This window comes from Pleuronectes platessa, chromosome 8 (assembly GCF_947347685.1).
Source record: "Pleuronectes platessa chromosome 8, fPlePla1.1, whole genome shotgun sequence".
Classification (NCBI taxonomy): domain Eukaryota; kingdom Metazoa; phylum Chordata; class Actinopteri; order Pleuronectiformes; family Pleuronectidae; genus Pleuronectes; species Pleuronectes platessa.
In genome coordinates, this window is record NC_070633.1 from 10,416,065 (window position 1) to 10,435,686 (window position 19,622).

At 41.8% G+C, this 19,622-nt stretch overlaps 1 protein-coding gene across 3 annotated transcripts; it reads right to left on the reverse strand.

Moving 5' to 3' along the window:
- Nucleotides 1-2,743: 2,743 nt before the first annotated feature.
- Nucleotides 2,744-19,540, reverse strand: rps6kal (ribosomal protein S6 kinase a, like). 3 transcript variants are annotated; one of them, XM_053428872.1, is made up of 22 exons: nucleotides 19,146-19,540; nucleotides 16,537-16,596; nucleotides 16,346-16,462; nucleotides 16,167-16,248; nucleotides 15,976-16,056; nucleotides 14,878-14,957; nucleotides 14,055-14,161; nucleotides 13,149-13,186; nucleotides 12,887-13,029; nucleotides 12,701-12,771; nucleotides 12,496-12,584; nucleotides 12,175-12,239; nucleotides 11,691-11,793; nucleotides 11,394-11,518; nucleotides 10,408-10,530; nucleotides 9,695-9,784; nucleotides 9,450-9,608; nucleotides 9,204-9,365; nucleotides 8,790-8,866; nucleotides 8,308-8,425; nucleotides 7,952-8,092; nucleotides 2,744-4,028 (listed from the first exon to the last, which is right to left on the reverse strand). In XM_053428872.1, the coding sequence occupies exons 1-22, from the start codon at nucleotides 19,149-19,151 to the stop codon at nucleotides 3,903-3,905; spliced, it is 2,163 nt and encodes a 720-aa protein (XP_053284847.1). In that variant the 5' UTR covers nucleotides 19,152-19,540; the 3' UTR covers nucleotides 2,744-3,902. The 3 variants fall into 3 exon arrangements, with proteins under 3 accessions (XP_053284847.1, XP_053284846.1, XP_053284848.1); XM_053428871.1 differs by having other exon boundaries at nucleotides 19,125-19,539; XM_053428873.1 differs by lacking the exon at nucleotides 19,146-19,540 and adding an exon at nucleotides 18,642-18,967.
- Nucleotides 19,541-19,622: the final 82 nt, after the last annotated feature.

A 19,622-nucleotide genomic window follows, 5' to 3' on the forward strand; every position in this document is an offset into this window, starting at 1 on the left:
TCAAAGTGAAAGGTGGCCAAACTTGATAAGTGATGACTGGAGGGCAGAGGAACCATTGTTTGGTAATGACAGTGTATTTGAAGACAGAACTGATTGGAGGAGAGGAGAGAGCAGAGCGGATGAGGAAGGCAGGGATTGCTAAAGAAGGGGAAGAATGTTTAATACGATTAACTGCGTAACCTAAAATCAATTTCACATCCTCAGTTCTGGCATCCCCTGACGAGGCCGGGCAGCCCCAGTGCGGTGTGCAGGGTGGGGGCTGGGTGCTGGGAGACACCCAGGCCATATGAGTCTATAAGAATCAAGATTGGAAACTACTGTGTGGCTCTTTGTTGCCACTGGTTAAATTTGTTTTTTTGTTCTCCATTTAAATTGTTTAACTCCTCCTTAGATCAGTGCAGCGTCTCAGAAACCTGCTATCTCCAGTTTTTTTTTTTATATTCAACCACTGACAAAGACTGAAGAGAAAATGGTGTCAGTAGAACAGCTGCCTCTGTGATCTTATTGTTCGTCTCTGCCGAGGCTCCACCATTCATGTCTTTTCAATTACTTTGACAATTAAAACCATATTAAGGTTGTGCAGTGTGATAGCTCGATTAAGGAACACATGGGTACACAGTGACACCGGCAGTTTTTTATTTTTGAGGCTGCAAAACTTTAATGTGACGTGGGGGGGGGGGGGGGGGGGGGGTGCACCGGGCTGCACCGGGTCAACATTTAAAAAAAGAAGAAGGCCTGATTTCCCAAACTACAGGGACAAGTGGCCTGAGCTGTGTTTAAAGAGGAGCTTTCATCACAGCTTTCCCTGTGAGCATGTATCAAACACACACACACACAAACACAGACACACACGGTATATGTGAGAGGAGAAAGGCCTGTTTATGGCTCTGAGAGTAAATCACTGTGTCTGATATCTTCACTTGAGACAGAGGGCTGATCACTGCTCGTCCTGCTTGTTCCACATTAACTCATTATCACACACGCTCACTCCATTAATTCCCCTGCTTTTATTAGCAGCTAGAATGGATACACACGCACACACACATATACATACACACAGCGGGCCGATGACAAGCAGTGCCTCTACCTCATCTGACAGCTAATGGCTTCATTAGGAGCAGCGTGTTAATTGGCTGACTTTGGGGAGACGCTTGTTAATGAGGATAAATAGATTCACACCTGAGCGGGGCGCTACCCGGCCACAGCAGCACTGTGGGAACTCTGGATGACGGGCAAGTGTGCACCGCAGATATGAGCAGAGAAGCACTTTATTATGGGGTATAAGTCACTGGGAGAGACACCCTGTCCTGCTCTGCACTTCCTCCCAGCCCAAACACAGTGGTGGTTTTTTTTATTCCTGTTTGCCAGGCAGACTTATTAGCCGAGTGGTTGATTAGCACCAGGAGGCCAAAACAAAGAGCAGTATGTCAAAGCAATTAGCCCCACTGTTTACCTCTCAGCTCCCAGGCTGCCTGCAAAATGCATCTAATCCAGGAGAGAGGGGGAGAGCGAGACGAGGACATGGGGACGCTCAGGCAGTTGCAGGGAGAAAAAGGACAACAGCTGGTCCATAGGCCACAGTGTGTGTTTGTATGTGTGCATTGATGGGAGCGGTGCCTCAATCCATCTGCTTTCCTTGCCTAGATCTCCATCCTCTGCTGTCTGGTCATGACAGTTCTGACACACACACCGACCCACACACACACAAACACACACCATTCTCTTTACACACCACTGGTTAGAGCAGCTCATACTCTCAGGGGAGTGGGGGGTTGGACAGACAAAATGGAAGCAGGCGAGACTGATCATTTACATAAGGGCAGGACACAGAGCCACAGAGGGACTGCATATTTAGCTGCTCATTCAACTTCTCATGCACTGGACAGTGTTACCACCTAGTGGTGGCCAATACACTTTGCATCTTATTTAGGTTTTGTAAGAGAAGGAAACAAAGGGAAAAGAGAATCTTTATCCTAAAAGGTTGTTCCACTCAAATGACAAAAAATACTTAGTGAGATCTTGCCCTAAAATGGTTTTGCATTTACAGCTACAGTAATCAATCATTTTTAACTAGCAACTGAACAGGTTTGCTAGCTTTATAACTGTCCTCTACTTGTGCTACTGTTACAGTTTATTTCAGCAAAAACAGATGGAAATACTGTCTCACTGTAATTGCAACCTGTGGCTTCAGGTTACAGAGTCGGGCTTAAAGATGTTAGAGTGCACGGTAGATTAGGTTCTAACTATCCTGCACAATAAAGACAGTCACCCATAGACTTCAAATAAAGATGGACAACGCATCTTCACTTCTTCCCACTATTAAGAAATTAAGTTCAAATATCCCGGATAAGAATGCCGCCATCTGCAAGAGTCTGCATAGTATCGATCTGGGAATGGAGAGGCAGGGGTCCTGTTGAATTTAGTGGCTTGACAAATCATCAGTGTCAGCTGTAAATAATGACGTTTAACTACTGAAAACCAAACTTACAGGAAACTGAGTACTTGGATAGGTCTGTGTGAGAAGAAAACCAGCTTTGAGAAAACTTGACTTTTTGTTTGGTGCGTGTCCCGTCCAACCACATGGAGGAGGTACTGTTTATGACCAGAACTGCAGTCAGCCACCATGATGCAGTCAAGATGATTGCCTTTGGGAAGCTGTCATGCCATTATAAACAGTCAACATTGTTATCTCTGTCACCTTTTGAATCCTGACAGAGAACAAACCAGCTCAGACCACAGGGAATGCATGTCAATAATGATCTTTAATGTCAATATATACATAACTTGAAAGAAAAATAGAATCTTAAAAATCAAATGAAATAAATACAATATCATACAGTTTCCACAATGTCTTTTTGAAGAGATATCCATGGAAATCTTTTTTTAACTTTTTTATTTTTTATTCCGCCTCTGGTTTGACGGGGTGCTTCCCGTCCCCCCCAGAGAAATCTCTACAGCTCCCCCACTTGCTCTTCATTTTCAGCATATGATATAAACTAATATGTCTGTTATCGTTACCACATTGTTTCACCCTTCTAAGTCTAGACGTCTTATTTTTGTCCATCTGCAGCTTATTTTGCCTCTTCTGATACACACAAAATAACATGAGTCAGACGTTGAATTTGAAGGAGAAAAGAAATACAGGTTGTGTCCACACATGGATTTGTGTTACCTAAAGTGCTGGCAGATGATATTGAAGCTGAGGGACCTCTAAACCCGCCACAAGCAAACACATACCTTTTTGTTTTTTACAGTGGAAACAGTCGTACAATGTCCCTCAGTCAATATCATCATGTCAACACTCTGACACATAAACCATAACTACACTTTGAAGAGAAGAAGTTCAGAGAGCAAAAGCAAACCACATAGGGTGGGAGAGAGAATCGAGGAGGAGGAGGAGTAGGGTGACCGAGAAGATGAAGAGTAGTGGGGAGGGGGGGGGCACAGTTTACCGAAGCAGCTTTGAATCAGCCAATCACAGTGAAGGAGAACATCCGCTGGTGCGTCTCTTCCCCACGCGAGTAAGAAAGAATGAAAGGCGAAGAGGGCAAGTGCATATGAAAGCTATGGAAAATAAATACTGGCTTTCTCCCCAGCAGTAACAGATATGTGAGTTTCCCCTCTTCCTCTTCAGCTGACCTCTTCACAATGCAACACCGTCCAGTGTGTGCGTGCATGTTCAGGTGGGTGTGAGTGCATGTGTTGAGCATGTCAAATAAATAGGTTAAAAAAACAGAGGGAGACAGTAGCTCTAACTGGCCAGGACCTGGGTCTGTGTGTGGGCGCATCTGCGTACGAGAGTTCGACTGAGAGTGAGGTTGAAACTGAAGGGTGAGCGGTGTGTGTGTGTGTGTGTGTGTGTGTGTGTGTGTGTGTGTGTGTGTGTGTGTGTGTGTGTGTGTCTACATGTCTGTTGAGGTGAGTTTCTTCATGCTGCGTCTCTGCGCTAGACTGGAAGCTGCCACAGGCTCCAACACAGGCTGACTTGTCTTCTGGCTCAGTGCTGAATAGGTGGCAGCCATAGCTCCCTGGAACAGAACATGACAACATTTAACTTTTTATTATCTACACAACTCTCAATGTCAGCAGCTTGTTGGTTTGTCCGTTTAGCTGTCAAACTTTTCCTGACAGAGTTTACTCCACACTGGTCAGTTTGATATGACTGAGGGAATTTATGAAGCACATTTCACAGAAGATAACTTCCAAATTTTTTGAAATATTTGACGTTTTAGCTCAGCACTTTCACTCAGTAGAAATTCTTAATGAACAAATCTGTGGTGTAACTGGCAATTAATTTCACAGTTGACTTACTCCATAAGTCAAGGAGGTAACGATTGTGTTTGTTTTAGAAGGATTCCAAAGGGATTACTTGGTGGAAGGATGCAGTGGTCAGGAAGGAACCTAGGAATTTCAGTCCACTTCCTTTAAAATTGTAAAGTCGGGTGCTTTTCCCAATTTTTGTTGATTTCTAAGAGAATCATTTGTGAATCTTCTTCAATCAGACCTGTTTAGGGGACTGATATAATTTGGTGCATATCCAAATAAGAAATCTGGATCTAGTGAATTTAAATGTGGTTTCATAAGGGGATAGTTGTCTTGGCGGGGGTATGTGCTCTCTGAGTTTGTCGCTCAACATTACGTAAAAATATAATAAATACATATATATATGCTGGATGTAGTCAAGGCCTGACAAAAAAAGGTGCTGAATTGTTGAGACTAGTTTGAGCTAACAAAGAGGTTAGCAAATAACACCTTGTGACAGCAGTGGTGTCCAGTTAGGCATTTCCATATAAACCATTTGTCAGGCCTTGAATCACACGTGGGAGAGAAGAGAGGGACAGGAATACATTTTCGACAGCAGTGGGACTGATGACTAAGAGTGAGTCGATACTCAACACTAAACCTGCGACTGAAGATTGGATCTGTGGTCTGTATGTTGTTAGTAAAAAGTTAAAATTGAATATAACCAGTGTGAATAAATTGAAGCATCAGTCTAACCCAGAGGTGTCCAAACTACGGCCCGCGGCCCATCTGCGGCCCGCCATCCATTTTTAATTGGCCCGCCTCAATAAAATTTAAATTAGAAAAAAAAAAAATATATATAATTCTTTTTTTTTTTTATTTATTTTTTTTTTTAAACTAACAATTTAGTAGCACTTAAATGGCACTTACTTATAGCACTTTGTAGTTTTGCTCTATTTTTGAAGAAATTGTACTTTCTTGATTCTTGTTGTTCTGGGTTTGTACCTCGGGTAGGGGAGAGCGGGGTAATGTTTGACATTTTTTACATTTGCTCCCCTTTAGGCGAGCTAAAATTATTTATCAGTAAAACTTACACATTTTCCATTAATTCAGGATGTTTCCTAGCAATGGAAATGATCAGAATGTCTTCAGGACAAGGTGAAAAGTGAAAATATGATTGTTTTAAAAAATGTGGTCTTGTCTCTCAATTTACCCCAGCTTAGGGGTAAAGTGAGACAGACCAGAGAAATCAAGGGGGTAAGGTGATCCACTTACTTTTTCCACTTTAAAACTACCATAACAACACATGTTGTAATAGGTAAATTAAGCACATTTATGATGATTATGATTCATGTGATCTCTTGCACACCCTAGCTTACCTGCACATTGTTTCTCTGTCCAATTGGCAGGGACAGGGATATTGTTTTTCTCTGCATTTTCAAATGCCAGTTCACGGCACTTAACTGGAGCAAGGCCATGGAACTGGTCAGCTAGTTGTTTCAAGTGTTTGTCAAGCTCCTCCTCCATCTCATCTGTGAATATTCTCTTTGCCTCAGCTACTGCACCCCAGGCTACTGATTTTACTTCCCCTTTCTTCTTTATGAATCTTTTGAGGGTTGTCTAAACAATATTTCTATCCCTTCCAGCTTTTCTTAAGGACTTCTTTCCTTGCACGACTTCAGCGGCTGCACTCTCCATCTCTGCGAGGGGTGTTTGGCCCCAGGTTGTCTTCCTGGTGGAGTTTCTTGGCATGATGGCTTTTCTACAATGTTTATGGCATTAAAACATATATAATGTAATATTACACTAAAATATGTTTAAGACTAAACTTAACTCGTGCTACATTTCTCACTTTACCCCACAGCATTTGTCCCACTTTACCCCACAGCCAACATATTAGAAAAAACAACATCTCTTATCAATTCAGGTTAATCTTCAGCTAGCATCAATCACATGGTTTTATATGTTGGAAGTTCATCAACATGTATGATATAAGTTTTTCTACCTGAATCAATTTATTTTGACACAACAGTTGATTAAGTTCAAAGCAAGAAAATGTAGTTCTACATGCAAAAATCCAATTTTTGCATGTAAAATGGCGTGAGTGGCCCAGTCCTTCGAATTTTTTTCTGTACGTGGCCCTCGGGATAAAAAGTTTGGACACCCCTGCACTAGACCAAGTGCACGTCAGTCTCAGCTGTCAATCATGATGTACATCAGTGTGATAAGAACTACTTGGTTACAGAAGTCCTCTTTGAGAATAATTTCTGCAAAGTGACTTTTTAGTTAATTGTATGACCCATCCAATAACATGGAGAGAGAAGTTTTATTATGTACTGCAGATGCTTTGGCTTCACTTTTGGGGAGCAGTCATGTCCTCCATCTTTTTATACAGTCAATAGATTTATTGTTAAGGTGATAAAGAAGGAACTGGACCACGAACTAAAGCTCTCAATCCACTGTTGCTCTTCTAACCCTCTTGCCTCTGATCACAGGCTTTTAGGTTGTACCTGAAAGATCAGGGTCACAGACAGATGCAGATCCCTGTGGGGGGCGGCTGACCTCTCTCTGCATGACTGTTCAGCAGTTTAACAGCACCCTGTTTATAGAGTTGCCATTCCCTGAGATTAAGAGTAGTCGCTTAGGTTGTTCGAGCCCTTGGTAGTAATGCTGTTAAGACAACCTCTCTCTCTCTGGAGGGGGCCTAACAATAACTGACTGGGGACACGATTAGGGGTGGTGGGAAAAAGGAGGACCCGTCTGCTCTGTTGTGTTCGTTTTATTATGTTTTGTACTTTTGAAGCCTAGTTCACACTACATGATTTTTAGCTAGATTTTTCACTCATCAATACATTTTGGAACTTGACGATAAAAGGCCCAGATCTCTGCCAAATTCGCAAATGATCAGTAGTCCCAAATTGCTATGTGTGAACTATTCAAAGACATGATTCGTAAGGCTCGCAGACATGTCACCTCCTCCACGAATTGGCTACAACTACAGCCAACTGAAGCACAGGACAGGGTGAAGAAGGTATGAGGAGGTGAAAACCACACATACTAGTTGGGGTTTCACCTGGCGAAAGATTGTGTAGTGTGTGAGCCTTTGTTGCCAGTCAGTCTTGTAGTATGAACTCACAACAACCCCAGATCACAAGTTTCTTACAGTGTCCTGTTCAATAGTAAATTTATAATGTACACCTATATCTTTTCATTTCTGATTTAGGTTTGGATTTCTTTCTTCTTTCCAAAAAAAGGTAACAACTTTTTGTTGTTAGTTGCCCTGCAACAGTGTTCCCGCTACTAAAACTACTTTAATGCTTAAGTTATATATATATATGTCTTCCCATATCAAACAAACCTCTTGAATTCCATTTAAAAGAAAAATCTGACCAGGTCAAGCAGCAAAGTCAGACAGAAGCATGGACACATCTGCTGTGTTGGATCTGGTGTTAGCCATAGCTGAGATCAGATATGGATGAATTATTGCCCAGGTACTGAAAGAGTACGACATCGGGTAGAAGACTTCTCAGGCTCTTCTGATGAGGAGCGATTGTGCACATTTACGCTTCGAAGCTCTGAGCAAAGGGTCATTACCCACGAGGCAAGCACATGCATGGAGGTTATACTAACCTTTTAGTTCTCCTACATGGTGAGAAATGGTTCTCTGTGTTAAGTGTCTGTTGAATAGAAAGATGTACTGTCGGCTCACCTTGACGAGGTGGGGTGCGTCATGGCGTGTGAGCTGGAAGTGTGGGAGAGCATCTCTGCAGGTGATCCAGGAATGCTTTAGGACCTGCTCTGCTGTGTATCGCTGGTGAGGGTCCACGTGGAGCATATGAGACAGCAGATCCTGGAACAAACATTAACACATCCAGTGTTTAAAGTGTCCGGGACCTGGACAACATGTGGGTTGCTAATAAGCTGTATTTAACATAGTCGAACAGTCTTTTCGGATGATGGATAAACTCATGCGTCTCAACCATTTAAATACATGGGTCTGGATATTTTTAATAGGTCATGACTTAAAACAGCTTTAGACTAAAGCGACAGTGACAGTGTGTGTACCTTTGAGCTGTCTGATACAGTATCCCAGTTGCCACCTGTCAAAGAGAACTTTCCAGAGCCAATCCGGAGCAGAATCTCCTCTGGTGTGTCGTTTGGCCCATTTGCAAACGGTGTGTACCTGACAGGGAGGTAAAAAGAGAGGTTAGGAAAACACAAACTCATCCCACACATTATAGTTTCATAGTATTTTTCTGTATACTTTATGGTAATTAAACATAGAATGAATACAACTATTTGAAACTGTGGCTGGAGAGGGTGATGGAATTTGCAACTGTAAATCCACTGCTCGATCAACGTTCAATGTCCATAATTACATCAAGAGCACAGGAAGTGAGTGACAAGAGCACTACTGTTTAACCCCTGAGCTCTATCTTTGCTTCAAGGTATTGGACTGAATGACAAATTTGGGCACTTACCCGTTGATCATTCCCACCCACATTAAAGTCAAATTACACAGCAGTTACTATTGAGTGCAGTCTTACCCTGCCAGCATTGTGTACAGTAGAACTCCAAGACTCCATATATCACAGGCTGCATCATAACCTTGACGCATTAGTACCTAGACACACACAAAGAAAGAAAGATGCACCATTAGAGACACTTTCTCCCATCATATATCTTTTCTTATGCCAAGGAGGTTATATTTTCACGGTTGTTTGTTTGCTTTCAGCAGGATTACTTGATAAATACATGTCTGATTTCCATGAATGTGGAGGGATGAGGCACGATGCAACTAAGAACCCATCATATTTTGGAACAGATCAAGCACAAAAGGATGTTAATCTTGGCGGATTTATACGCTCTCTGAGCACCCTTCTAGTTTCCATGATTCTGTCTGTATTTAATTTCCTCCTCCATTTGTTTTCTTTTTGTCTCTATCATTTCCCCCCTCTCACCTCTGGTGCCACAAAGTTGGCGGTGTAACAGGGGGTGAGGAGGATACCATTTCCTCCCCGAAGCTGCTTAGCGAATCCAAAGTCACAGATCCTTATAGAGTCAGGATTCCCCGAGTCATCCATATACAAGATGTTACTGGGCTTCAGGTCTCGGTGTACAACCTGTGGAGAAGGAGATGAAAACATTCAGTTGAAGTATTTTTACATTGTACTTATTTATGTACATGTACAGAGGTGTTTCCTCACCCCTTGGCAGTGGAGGTAGTCAACAGTCTTGGTGATGGTGTAGAGCACAGCACTGGCCTCTCTCTCAGAGAAAAACTTCTGCCTGAGGATCTTATCCAGCAGCTCTCCACCCTTCATCAGCTCCGTCACCAGGTAAACATACCTGCCCTCGTCATACACCTGACACATTCACACAAACACAAAGATAACCTGTTAGTCTTCACAAACGTACTGTCTGGCAAAGCTCATACAAAAATGTTACTGACGTCTTTCAGAGTGATGATGTTGGGATGCTGTCCGTATCGCATCAGGATTTCGATCTCTTCAGAGGGGTCCCTCTTACTTTTGTCTATAATCTGTGGCAGGGGGAAGCACAGCCAAAGGTAGTCAATATCAAACAGATTCGCAAAATAATCATTGTACTGTGCATTTAAAAAAATCGTAACAGTCTCAGATATTTAAAAACAACAGATCATTGCCCTAGCAAAGTTTTGAATTATTGCTGCAATATTTAGACGGTGAAGTTGTGCTGCCCCCTATTGGTGTATAGGTGTCACCATTCACATTAAACATGGTAACTTCATGTTTAGCAGTTTCACAAATACATGTTAAGGACAGTAGTGTTCTTGTCCATTTTTTATCATCCACTGCTGATGTGTTTATAACAAGACACTTAACCTGCATTTATATGTGTGTTCACATTAACATTAAAGTCATAGTAACCACTGCAAGATCAGATATAAATACTTTGTGCTTAAAAAAGTGCAAGTGCCTGAAAGACCAAACTCTGTAATCACACATCTATACAATTACTGGGTCTCCAAAAGGATGTGACTGTGTGTAAATGTGTGAATGAGTGAAATAGGATGTTGCTTAATCTGATGAGTCGATGTTTAGAAGTCGAGAATAAATATTTGATATACTATTAAAATGCATTTAAAACACAATCTAATGTCTAAATTTCTTTGTGTCTGGTTACCTTCACAGCATAGTCCGCGGCAGTGACTCGGTGTACACAGCGTTTACAAATGGAGTAAGAGCCAACCCCTATGTCCTCCTGCAGCTCGTACAGATCTGAGAACTTGGCTGCGCCCCCGTGCATCTAGCAACAAGATTACATACTTTCACATTAACTGAATAGATTAAAATGCTCAAGTAAAGCCAGAAGCTTCGGTCCTTGTCAACGAATGTCTAAACATCCTTTTTATGTGATTCTTGGTTTTGGTCAAAACAGGTCAACAGTTGTATTTCAGATCCAAGTTTGTTCACAAATATACTATATCTTCAATTGTAATGTTTCTATATATTCAGCAGTCAAATTGTCCTCAAACGTTAACTGCTGTTGTTAAATTTGGCTCCTGTTCACACACTGCAAAAGCACAAAATGTTATTAAACTAACAGTTCTAGTGTTTGTGCTAACACTTTAGAAAAATAACCAGCCATTTCCTTTAATGGTTGACAGTCTTTTACAAACATATGATCCCAACTTCAGTTAACTGTAACAAAACCAGACTCTTATTTTGCAGTGATATTTTGAACATTGTCAAGTTGGAAAATGTGTTTAACAATTACTATCTTGACCTCAGCGACTTGCCATGTTCTAATTTGTCCTGAATCAAAGATTTTTTACATTCTCATAATATCATAAGAGGTCTCTAACTATGACGATCTCTAACTGTGAGCAGCACTACTGGCCATGTGCTAGCTTTCACTTAATGGATTTCAATGATAATGTTGTGATACATTTTCATGTGGTGCCTGCAACATGTGTTAAAGGCCACACGAAAGAAATCGTAAACAGTATCATGTTGCAAAATGGCTAAAAACAAGGGAGTAAGTTCACTGTTGGAGATAAATGGAATTAGTGCTTCATTTGCAGGATGTGTATCAATAGAGGTTTGCGCAGAAGTTGAAGAGTAAAAAACAACCTGTGCACATGCAAAGTAGACATAATGTGTGTTCACCTGAACAATAGGGAGTATGCTGAGCAGCGGGGAGCCCTTATTCTCGTCCATAGGGGCTGGAGCAACAAAACTGAAGCCTTTGAAGAGCTGGTGGGCGTTAGCACTAGGCGGGATACCTGGGGAGTCTAAATACACAAAGATAATTCACAATATGGACAGATGAACAAACACCCACTAAATTTTGGAGCTGCAATCAGGGCTTGGTTGCAGTTTCCATGGCTGCAGGGATGGATGTGAATTTTTAAGCTGTAGAGCATGTGAACGAAAAGTGATGCATGTCGGTAGGTGTAGATTTACCTTTAGGTGTTTTAGCGGTGAACTCTGGGTCAAAGCAGAATGTGTCATCTGGTTTTCCTGCTGCAGGCTTGAATGGGGGCTGGAGCTCTCTCCTGTACAGTTTCTGAAGAAAACACAGGTACACACACACACATCCATATTACAAATTAAACCCTACCTATGGCCGTTTGGAGTGTGTGAACTTATGATGAATTCAATCCAAGACCCCTCCCAGATTAACCCCCTCCAATCCCTCTTCAGCTCAGTCCAGCCAATAGCATCCTGCTGGTTCTTAAACACTCACACAGAGCTATTAGTGCACACACAGTGAGAACTGGCTCTCAGCCCAGACACACAAACATGGCTGGCATGGCCAAGACTGATGACCAGTAGTCACCAAGCCAACCGTTTGCAAGGTGTGAAGCCTCAACAGAAGCTGGGAGAGTTATATGCGAGTGTTTGTGTGGGTCTGTGAGAAATGAGAGGGAGGTGTGCGTGTGCTCACATTCCAGTCGATGGTGGAAAAGAAAGCGTGGCGTTTGATCTCCTCCACTCCATCGGGTCCGGCCCCTGAAGACACAGATCACTTTGGTTCAGTTAACCTGGCACGTTCCTTTTTTCTATTGTTTTTAGAGAATCAACACGTTCACACTTTTTTTCTCTCTGTGGTTTTCAGCATTTGCTTTATATTGGTGCCAACATGTTAACAAGCTCAAGCTAGGCGAGTGGTGCAGTGTTAGGATCAACTCACCTTGTTTCTTTTATTTTTTTCCTAATTCTAACAGGTCTACACGCTCAAACAGACAAAAGCTGTAATGCATCTTACCTAGTCTATTTGCAGGGTTACGTTTAAAGAGCATCCTCAACAAACTCTGGGCCTCCAAACTTAGAAACTGGGGCATTCCCAACTTAGCTCTGGAGGGAAGAAAAGAGAAAGAGGTGAATCTGGTTTACAAGAATTGAAGTACCGTATGAATTCCGACTTATGTTGTGCTCTAAGGGCCTTAAACATGCAGGACATAATGACTCACTTGAGAATCATGTTCATGGTCTCATTTCGGTCTTTGCCTTGGAATGGTAATGTCCCCGTTAACATCTCAAACTGCAAAAACACAGTGACAGAAAGGGAATATAACAAACATTATTATTTTCTAACCAGTTATTATCAATGTCAATTTATCAGTTGATCAGATGTAACTTCGTTTGAACTTATGTACCATCAATACTCCCAGAGACCACCAGTCTGCACTCTGTGTGTGTCCTCTCCTGTTGACCACCTCAGGGGCCATATACTCCACCGTACCACAGAAGGAATACGCCTTCTTATCAGCATCTACTGACTCTTTACTCAAGCCAAAGTCTGCACAAAAGCAATGAAAGGCAATGTGGTGCAGATACACAGTGATTCTACTATGCAGAATGATTTTTTGAATTATATGTGCATTACAATAAATGTGCATGCATTGGTTAAAAGCTTACCTGTTAACTTTATGTGTCCAGCTTCATCAAGTAAGATGCTGCAAGACAAAACAGAGTTTCCAAGGAGGTTAGCTTCAAATCATTCTTCGTGACAAGTTGCAAATTCTGCTGTCAAATATGAACAAATTCGAGGACTTGGGAGTTTTGCATAAATATTATCCTAGAGTTGTGGAGGTTTGAGATGGCCTGTTAAGTATACAAATCAATAGATCAGAGCACTCATTTCTAAGCCAAATTGAATTCATCCGAAATTATGGACTTAATTGAAAAATGATATAGCTGATATGATTCTGTGTATACAATCTTGTTGAAGTTATCAGTAGAAATTACTTGGCAGCCACAGGAAGAGGGATAAGGCCTGAAAGGCGTTAAATTCCTGCCCTGTGTGACTCCTTCCTATGGTTTCTACTGTAGTAGAGGAAAACAACTCACTTAATCTTAAAAAACTTGAGCTTTGACTTTAACACTACAGAAACAAACAGGGTTATATAGTATGCAAATCATTGCCATTGGATTTACATTTTCTTGATGTCATTTGGAAAAAGCGTCTTACGTCTATATTTTATGCATAAATAACTTAGTTATCAAGCACCACTTCATTATAGTCAGTAGGGAAAAGGAGAAAGTAAAATATGTACATCTTGTAGAGTCAAAAACAACTTAAAATGTCTTTTTTATAATATTTTTATACTGTATAATTATCATCACCATGCAACAATGACGAATGCCTCTCAACAGGTTCTACCCACTGTTGTTAGGGAAGGATCATCATGACACAAATGTTTTGTAATGAACCAGGAGAAAACTACAACTGTGCAGGCTATTTCTGTTTTGGGTGATGATGTATATGCTGTTGGGTTAGAGTGTAAAGGATCAAAAGGTGAAGGTGAGGTTGAGCACTCGTACTTCTCTGGCTTGAGATCTCTGTAAACTATGCCCAGGCTGTGCAGATGGTCGAGGGCCAGGGCCAGCTCTGCAAGGTAGAATTTCACATCTTCCTCTGTAAACATAACCTGATAAGAACTGGACACATTTACTCTCTGAACTCAGAAGAGGAGTGAAATTCAGCATCAAAAGAAAACACAACTGCAGTATTAAGCTTCAGTAACCACAAACAGAGAAAACAGAATTATTATTGTCACAGTATCAACATTTCAAATAGGTTACAAGATTCAGCAAGCTGTTGATTTGACACTGCCAGCCACGATTGCTTTGTTTCTGAGACATGCTTTCAACACAAGGTTTGTTTAGAGAACAATCACACATTGTCTGAGTTCCCGGAAAGCATTTGAAAAGAGCAGATCTGAGCTTTGCCTGACAAGCAATTGATGATTGAAAAGCGAATAAATATTCCAAGAGGAGCTTTGTGTTGCCATGAGGAATTTAGGTCTTAATTTGAATAAAAGTTAAACAAAAAACAGGAGAGACAGATGACTTGGCAGCAATTATGGTCTTATAAAATAAATAAAATCCACTTGCATGCTAACTTTGCACCTGTTCCATGTGAAGCTGTCATTAAATACTCCTCCGTGTTTAGAAAAAAAACTTTGATGCATATGTGTATCAGATTTTCACTGGTACATTTAAAAAAGCAATACCATTAAATTCTTGTATGAATCAGAGGACACGCTGTACTTTCCTTAATAGAAAGAGCAAAATAACAGACAGAAAAAAGGTGCAAATACGCTCAAAGTATAATGAAATGTCAGCAAAGAGAACATGAGCTTACCTCTTTGGATAAGCGAGTGAATACATCCCCTCCCCTGAGAAAGTCCAGTATTAAATACAGTTTCCCTTCTGTCTGAAAGGCTGCAGACACAAGGAAACAAATAATTGATCCACATGCTAAATATACTCTGATTTAACAAAGGTGTTCAGTGGCAAAAGCTAACACTGTAATTCAGTATGTTCTGATACTGATAGCAGCATCGGAAATGCCTCCGATACTGCCAGAATGCCAGCACCATGCCTCGCATCAGCGAGTACATGAATCTATTTACAGGTCTGATATCATATTTAAAAATTATATATGTTTCACCAAAATAAAATTAGAATTTTCTTTTCCCAGGAATCTATTTTTTTGCGCTGTACTGCCACATACTGTTCTTATAGCGGCAAAGAAGTGATTTCTGGTAGTGTATCGTTAGCAAGAATTTGCTAAGAAGATATAAAATTTGGTCATATTTCACGCTTGAAAGTCTAATGAGTAAATAGGCGACGTGAACCTTATGCAATACTGGCAATTTATTTATTCTTGAAATTGCAGCTGTATTCTACTTTTAGTGTGAGAAATAGAAAGGTATTTCATTTTTGCATAGTTGCATTATTTTATACTAATACTGTACTGTTAGGGCATCCATTTTTAAGTGTGGCTGTACTTTAATAGCTATTTAAAGGAAGTCATTGTTGTGTATTCCTAGATTTATTTATCTGTGCTATTTCTCAGTCAAGTATATAATAAAAGACGTTCTACTCTGTTGTTCAAAGGGTTTAACCTGAGTCATGCCACACAACAACAGCAATAGCATGTTGAATTTGTAGACATTAACTTAAACACTTGCTTTGTTGTTTTTATGTGACAATCTTGTCTGTTTAAAACTGATGCAATAAATGTGGCTAAGTCCTGTGCAATAACTGTGTCATAACCATAGACTGATCATAACACTAAAAGTATTCTGATAAAAGATGCAGTAAACAGTGCTAAATCGGATTGGCCCATGATACTGCACATAAGGATCCAGTACTTAATCAAACCTTATCAGAGATTAAATCTTCATTATCAAATACAATCAGCTGCACACTTCATAAATAAGACTGTGTCTCTTACCGTAGTGCAATTTCACTATGAAGGGATGATTCACTTCCACTAAAATGTCTCTTTCCATTTTAGTGCGAACTCTGTCCCTGACTGGAGAGACAAGACAGCGGGGGACAGCATTAGAGAGAAAATGGATGAGAAAAATACTGAATACTGGCACTTTGGGGTTGAGAGTGGTCTCAGCTGTTTCATTGCATTACCTTTCAAAGATGCCTTTTTTAGGACTTTCATTGCATATAACTGACCAGCATCTGGACCCACGATCTTCCGGACAAGAAATACCTGAGAGAAAGCGAGAGAGAGAGAGGGAGAGAAATTTAGAGGGATTCAAAAAGCTACCCTCGCAATAAACCTGGGATTGGTCTGTTGGTTTTCTCACCTTGCCAAAAGAGCCCTGGCCGAGGACTTTGAGCAGTTCAAACTGGGATGATTCCGCCTTCTCACAACCCTCTTTCACATGGTGGGTGATAGGAATCTCCTTATATGTCCCTTCATCCTACACAAACAGTGTCAGAAAGAGACAACTCCACAACACAACAGGTAGACGCACACGTGCCGATCATTACTTACACAGTGTGAGTAAGAATCTCCCTCCTCCATGGGCTCGTCCATGATCTGATGTCCATTGACCTGCAGCAAAAACAACAAATTTCATCAGAGGAGTGAGCAACAGTAAAGACCTCAACAAAGCAGGTTCATCCTTGCTCTCAGCTAAGAGGACTGTGACTGCAGCTGCTGCACGCCCACATGTATGATGGAAGATTCAACAGATGAAATCGATGAGTCACATGCAATACCAGTGCACACTCACTTATCCAACTCGAGCTCTATTTGTTGTCAAACAGTATGGAGTCCATACTTTAAGCCTGTCCAGCTGTCCAGCTCTCATCCTGTCCCTATAAAGCCCCTCATTATTAGCATTCTAACTTAATCCCCAGCCAGAGCAAAAACAACATGTCTGACTGGCTCTGGGACACTGATTTTAGCTGAGGCTGCGTCACCATTCAGCCTCTTGAGGACACACCGGGTCTGGTTTTTCTGGCTGATCACGGCGTCAAAAGACCTTTTTAAATGAGCACTGATATGCATGCTTTGTTCTGCCCACAGTTACTTTCAGGAGCCTGTTTAATGCCTCTCTTTGGTTTATTTTAAAAAACCATGCACTGTGATTAAATTGTCAGAAGCGAAATGTCAGAGATCTCAAGTGTATCAGACAATTAAATGACCAATATAAGATTAACCAGGTCTGCGTATTTCAGCTCTGTGCTGAAGGCTCTGCCTGTATGATGTGTTCAGTCTGGTGTGTTTGTGTGTGTGTTGAATTCCATCAAGCCTCTGAAGAGGGGGGATGAGTCATAGCACTACGCAAGCCCACTCAGTGGGTGGAGCCACCAACATACACTCACGTACAAGCACAGAACAGAGGCCAACAAACCACTTTCCAATATCTTAGCGCTATACGATAACATTAACATGAAAATCCAAATCAGGACAAGATATATACACTTCAGAGCAAGATGTGACACAGAAAACGTCTTCATGTTAGCCCTGGTGCATCTGTGAAGTATTAATATTCAGGCAGAGCCAGGACAGTGCTTGGTCATAAATTCACACATATGCATTTTCTTTGCCACCTTTGATTTGGCTCATCATGGCTGATAACACAAGTGCATCCCACTCTCTGCACACGCAGGCAAGCCTTTTTCAGCTATTTGAAAAAGATGGTATGACAGCCACACACAATATCATCTCACGACCTACTGATGCTGGCAAACAAGGCTTTGGTTACACTTCATCTCCAAACGGACACAAAGTGGATTAAGCGGTCTGCATCACCACCAGCCAAAATGAAGTGGCTAAGCTTGATGTTTACTTGTGTGCTTCTTTTATCTTGGCAGCTTTCAAAGGTTCAGCAGACAGTCAACAGTAAAGTGCTCATATGTAGCAAGGTAACTTTTATTAAATATAAATATTTAGAGCACTGTTCAGTTTAATTGGTATTAACGTGCCACTGAGGGTCTTCAACAGAACTATTTAGAAATTTCTAGACACAAATTTTCAAAAATCAGGCGGAGAGATTCGATCAACAATGTATGTGACTCGTTTAGAAGTGTCTGTTGCTGTAGCTTCCTGCTGACCTACAAACAGCAATGGAAGTGAGACGGTGCGAAAGACAGTGCAAATAATCTCAAAGACTGAGCTTTAGGATGTCCCATTGGATTAAGTGCAAATTAGTAAATAAACATGTCAACACAAAGATCAAGCAAAAGCAAACCTGACCACTCAACAGCTGTCACAAGACAGAATGTAGGGAAGTCTTCAGGAGGTATCATTAGAGTTTCACTTAAAGACTGAAGGTGTTCATTTCCTTTTTAAATAATACACTAGTTTAGACTCCATCACGAGTTTCATGTATATATATATATATTGAGCATATGTAGCCCACATATCCATTACTTTGATAATGCAGTTGAAACACTACCAGCTCTGATGAGTAGTTTTATGAATCAGATTACTACCTAGTTTACAAACTGCTCTAGATAGAGTTTATAACAGCACCACTGCCTCTGCTGACAAGCCAGCCCACAACCGTGAGGACGTCTGAACAAATTGAACCCAGTTACAGCTACACTTTGAGCACATTTAACAATATTTAAATGTTTTTATCACCTTACCATTGTCAAGTCAAAGCCTTTCACCAGCTCTCCGTTGACCAGGCGGTGGAGGTTGAGCAAAACAAAGTTTCAAGCCTGCAAGCTGTCAGCTAGCAAGCTAACCACATGCTAATGCTACAGCCGCTAAGCTAACCACGAAACAAACTCCTCCAGAGAAGTGTAAATGGCAATAAAAGCCGAAAGGAGGTGGTGTATCGTGGGATAAAGAGTCCGTCCTGTGTTCGGAACACTAACCGGCGGGGGAAACAGCCCGCACAGGCGGTTATCAAACTACGAAAGCCGGGGCAGTGCAACAACAATAAACACCTTACCAGCTGTTAGCACTAGCTAGCGCGTTAGCATGCATCACGGTGCGCTGCGGGTCGTGAAGCGAATTTAAGCGGTACCCAGCCTTTCGGGGGGCGAGCTAACTTAACGGGACAGCGCGCACCGAAAACAGCGTCAAGCACATTAGCGTGCAAAAACACACGTCGACCAACTCACCTCACTACTAACGCTGTTTACCTCCATCTTGTGCCAGGGATTCTTCTCTTAGGTCTAAGGCACCATAGTCCGACCTAGACCCCCGCTCCACGTTGCATGGCTCCCCCTCGCTGGAAGTCCGGCTGCTCAGCTTCGGTGACCAGATGCAAAGCTGTGCGCCCGCGGGACCGGATCGAAGACGGGATCGAGGGGTTGCTGCCGGGAACAGTTGATGCCGCCGACGACTGGACCATACGCTCGCCCAGAGCACCGCTACCCTGCCATGGATGCGAATATGGCGGCTATCGTGGTACCTGATCGTCAGTGAATGAGAGTTTATTGACGTATTGATGACGCAATTCAGTTAAGGATTTCCCCCCGTCCAAACCAAAGCGGCGGATTTCTGAGATAGAGGAGGAGCAGGAGGACGTGGGGGCGCTTGATGCTGCATGACATGCTGTGAGTGACATGCAAACATCCGGGTGACGTGATGGCACACTGGCTTGCCACTGAAATAGT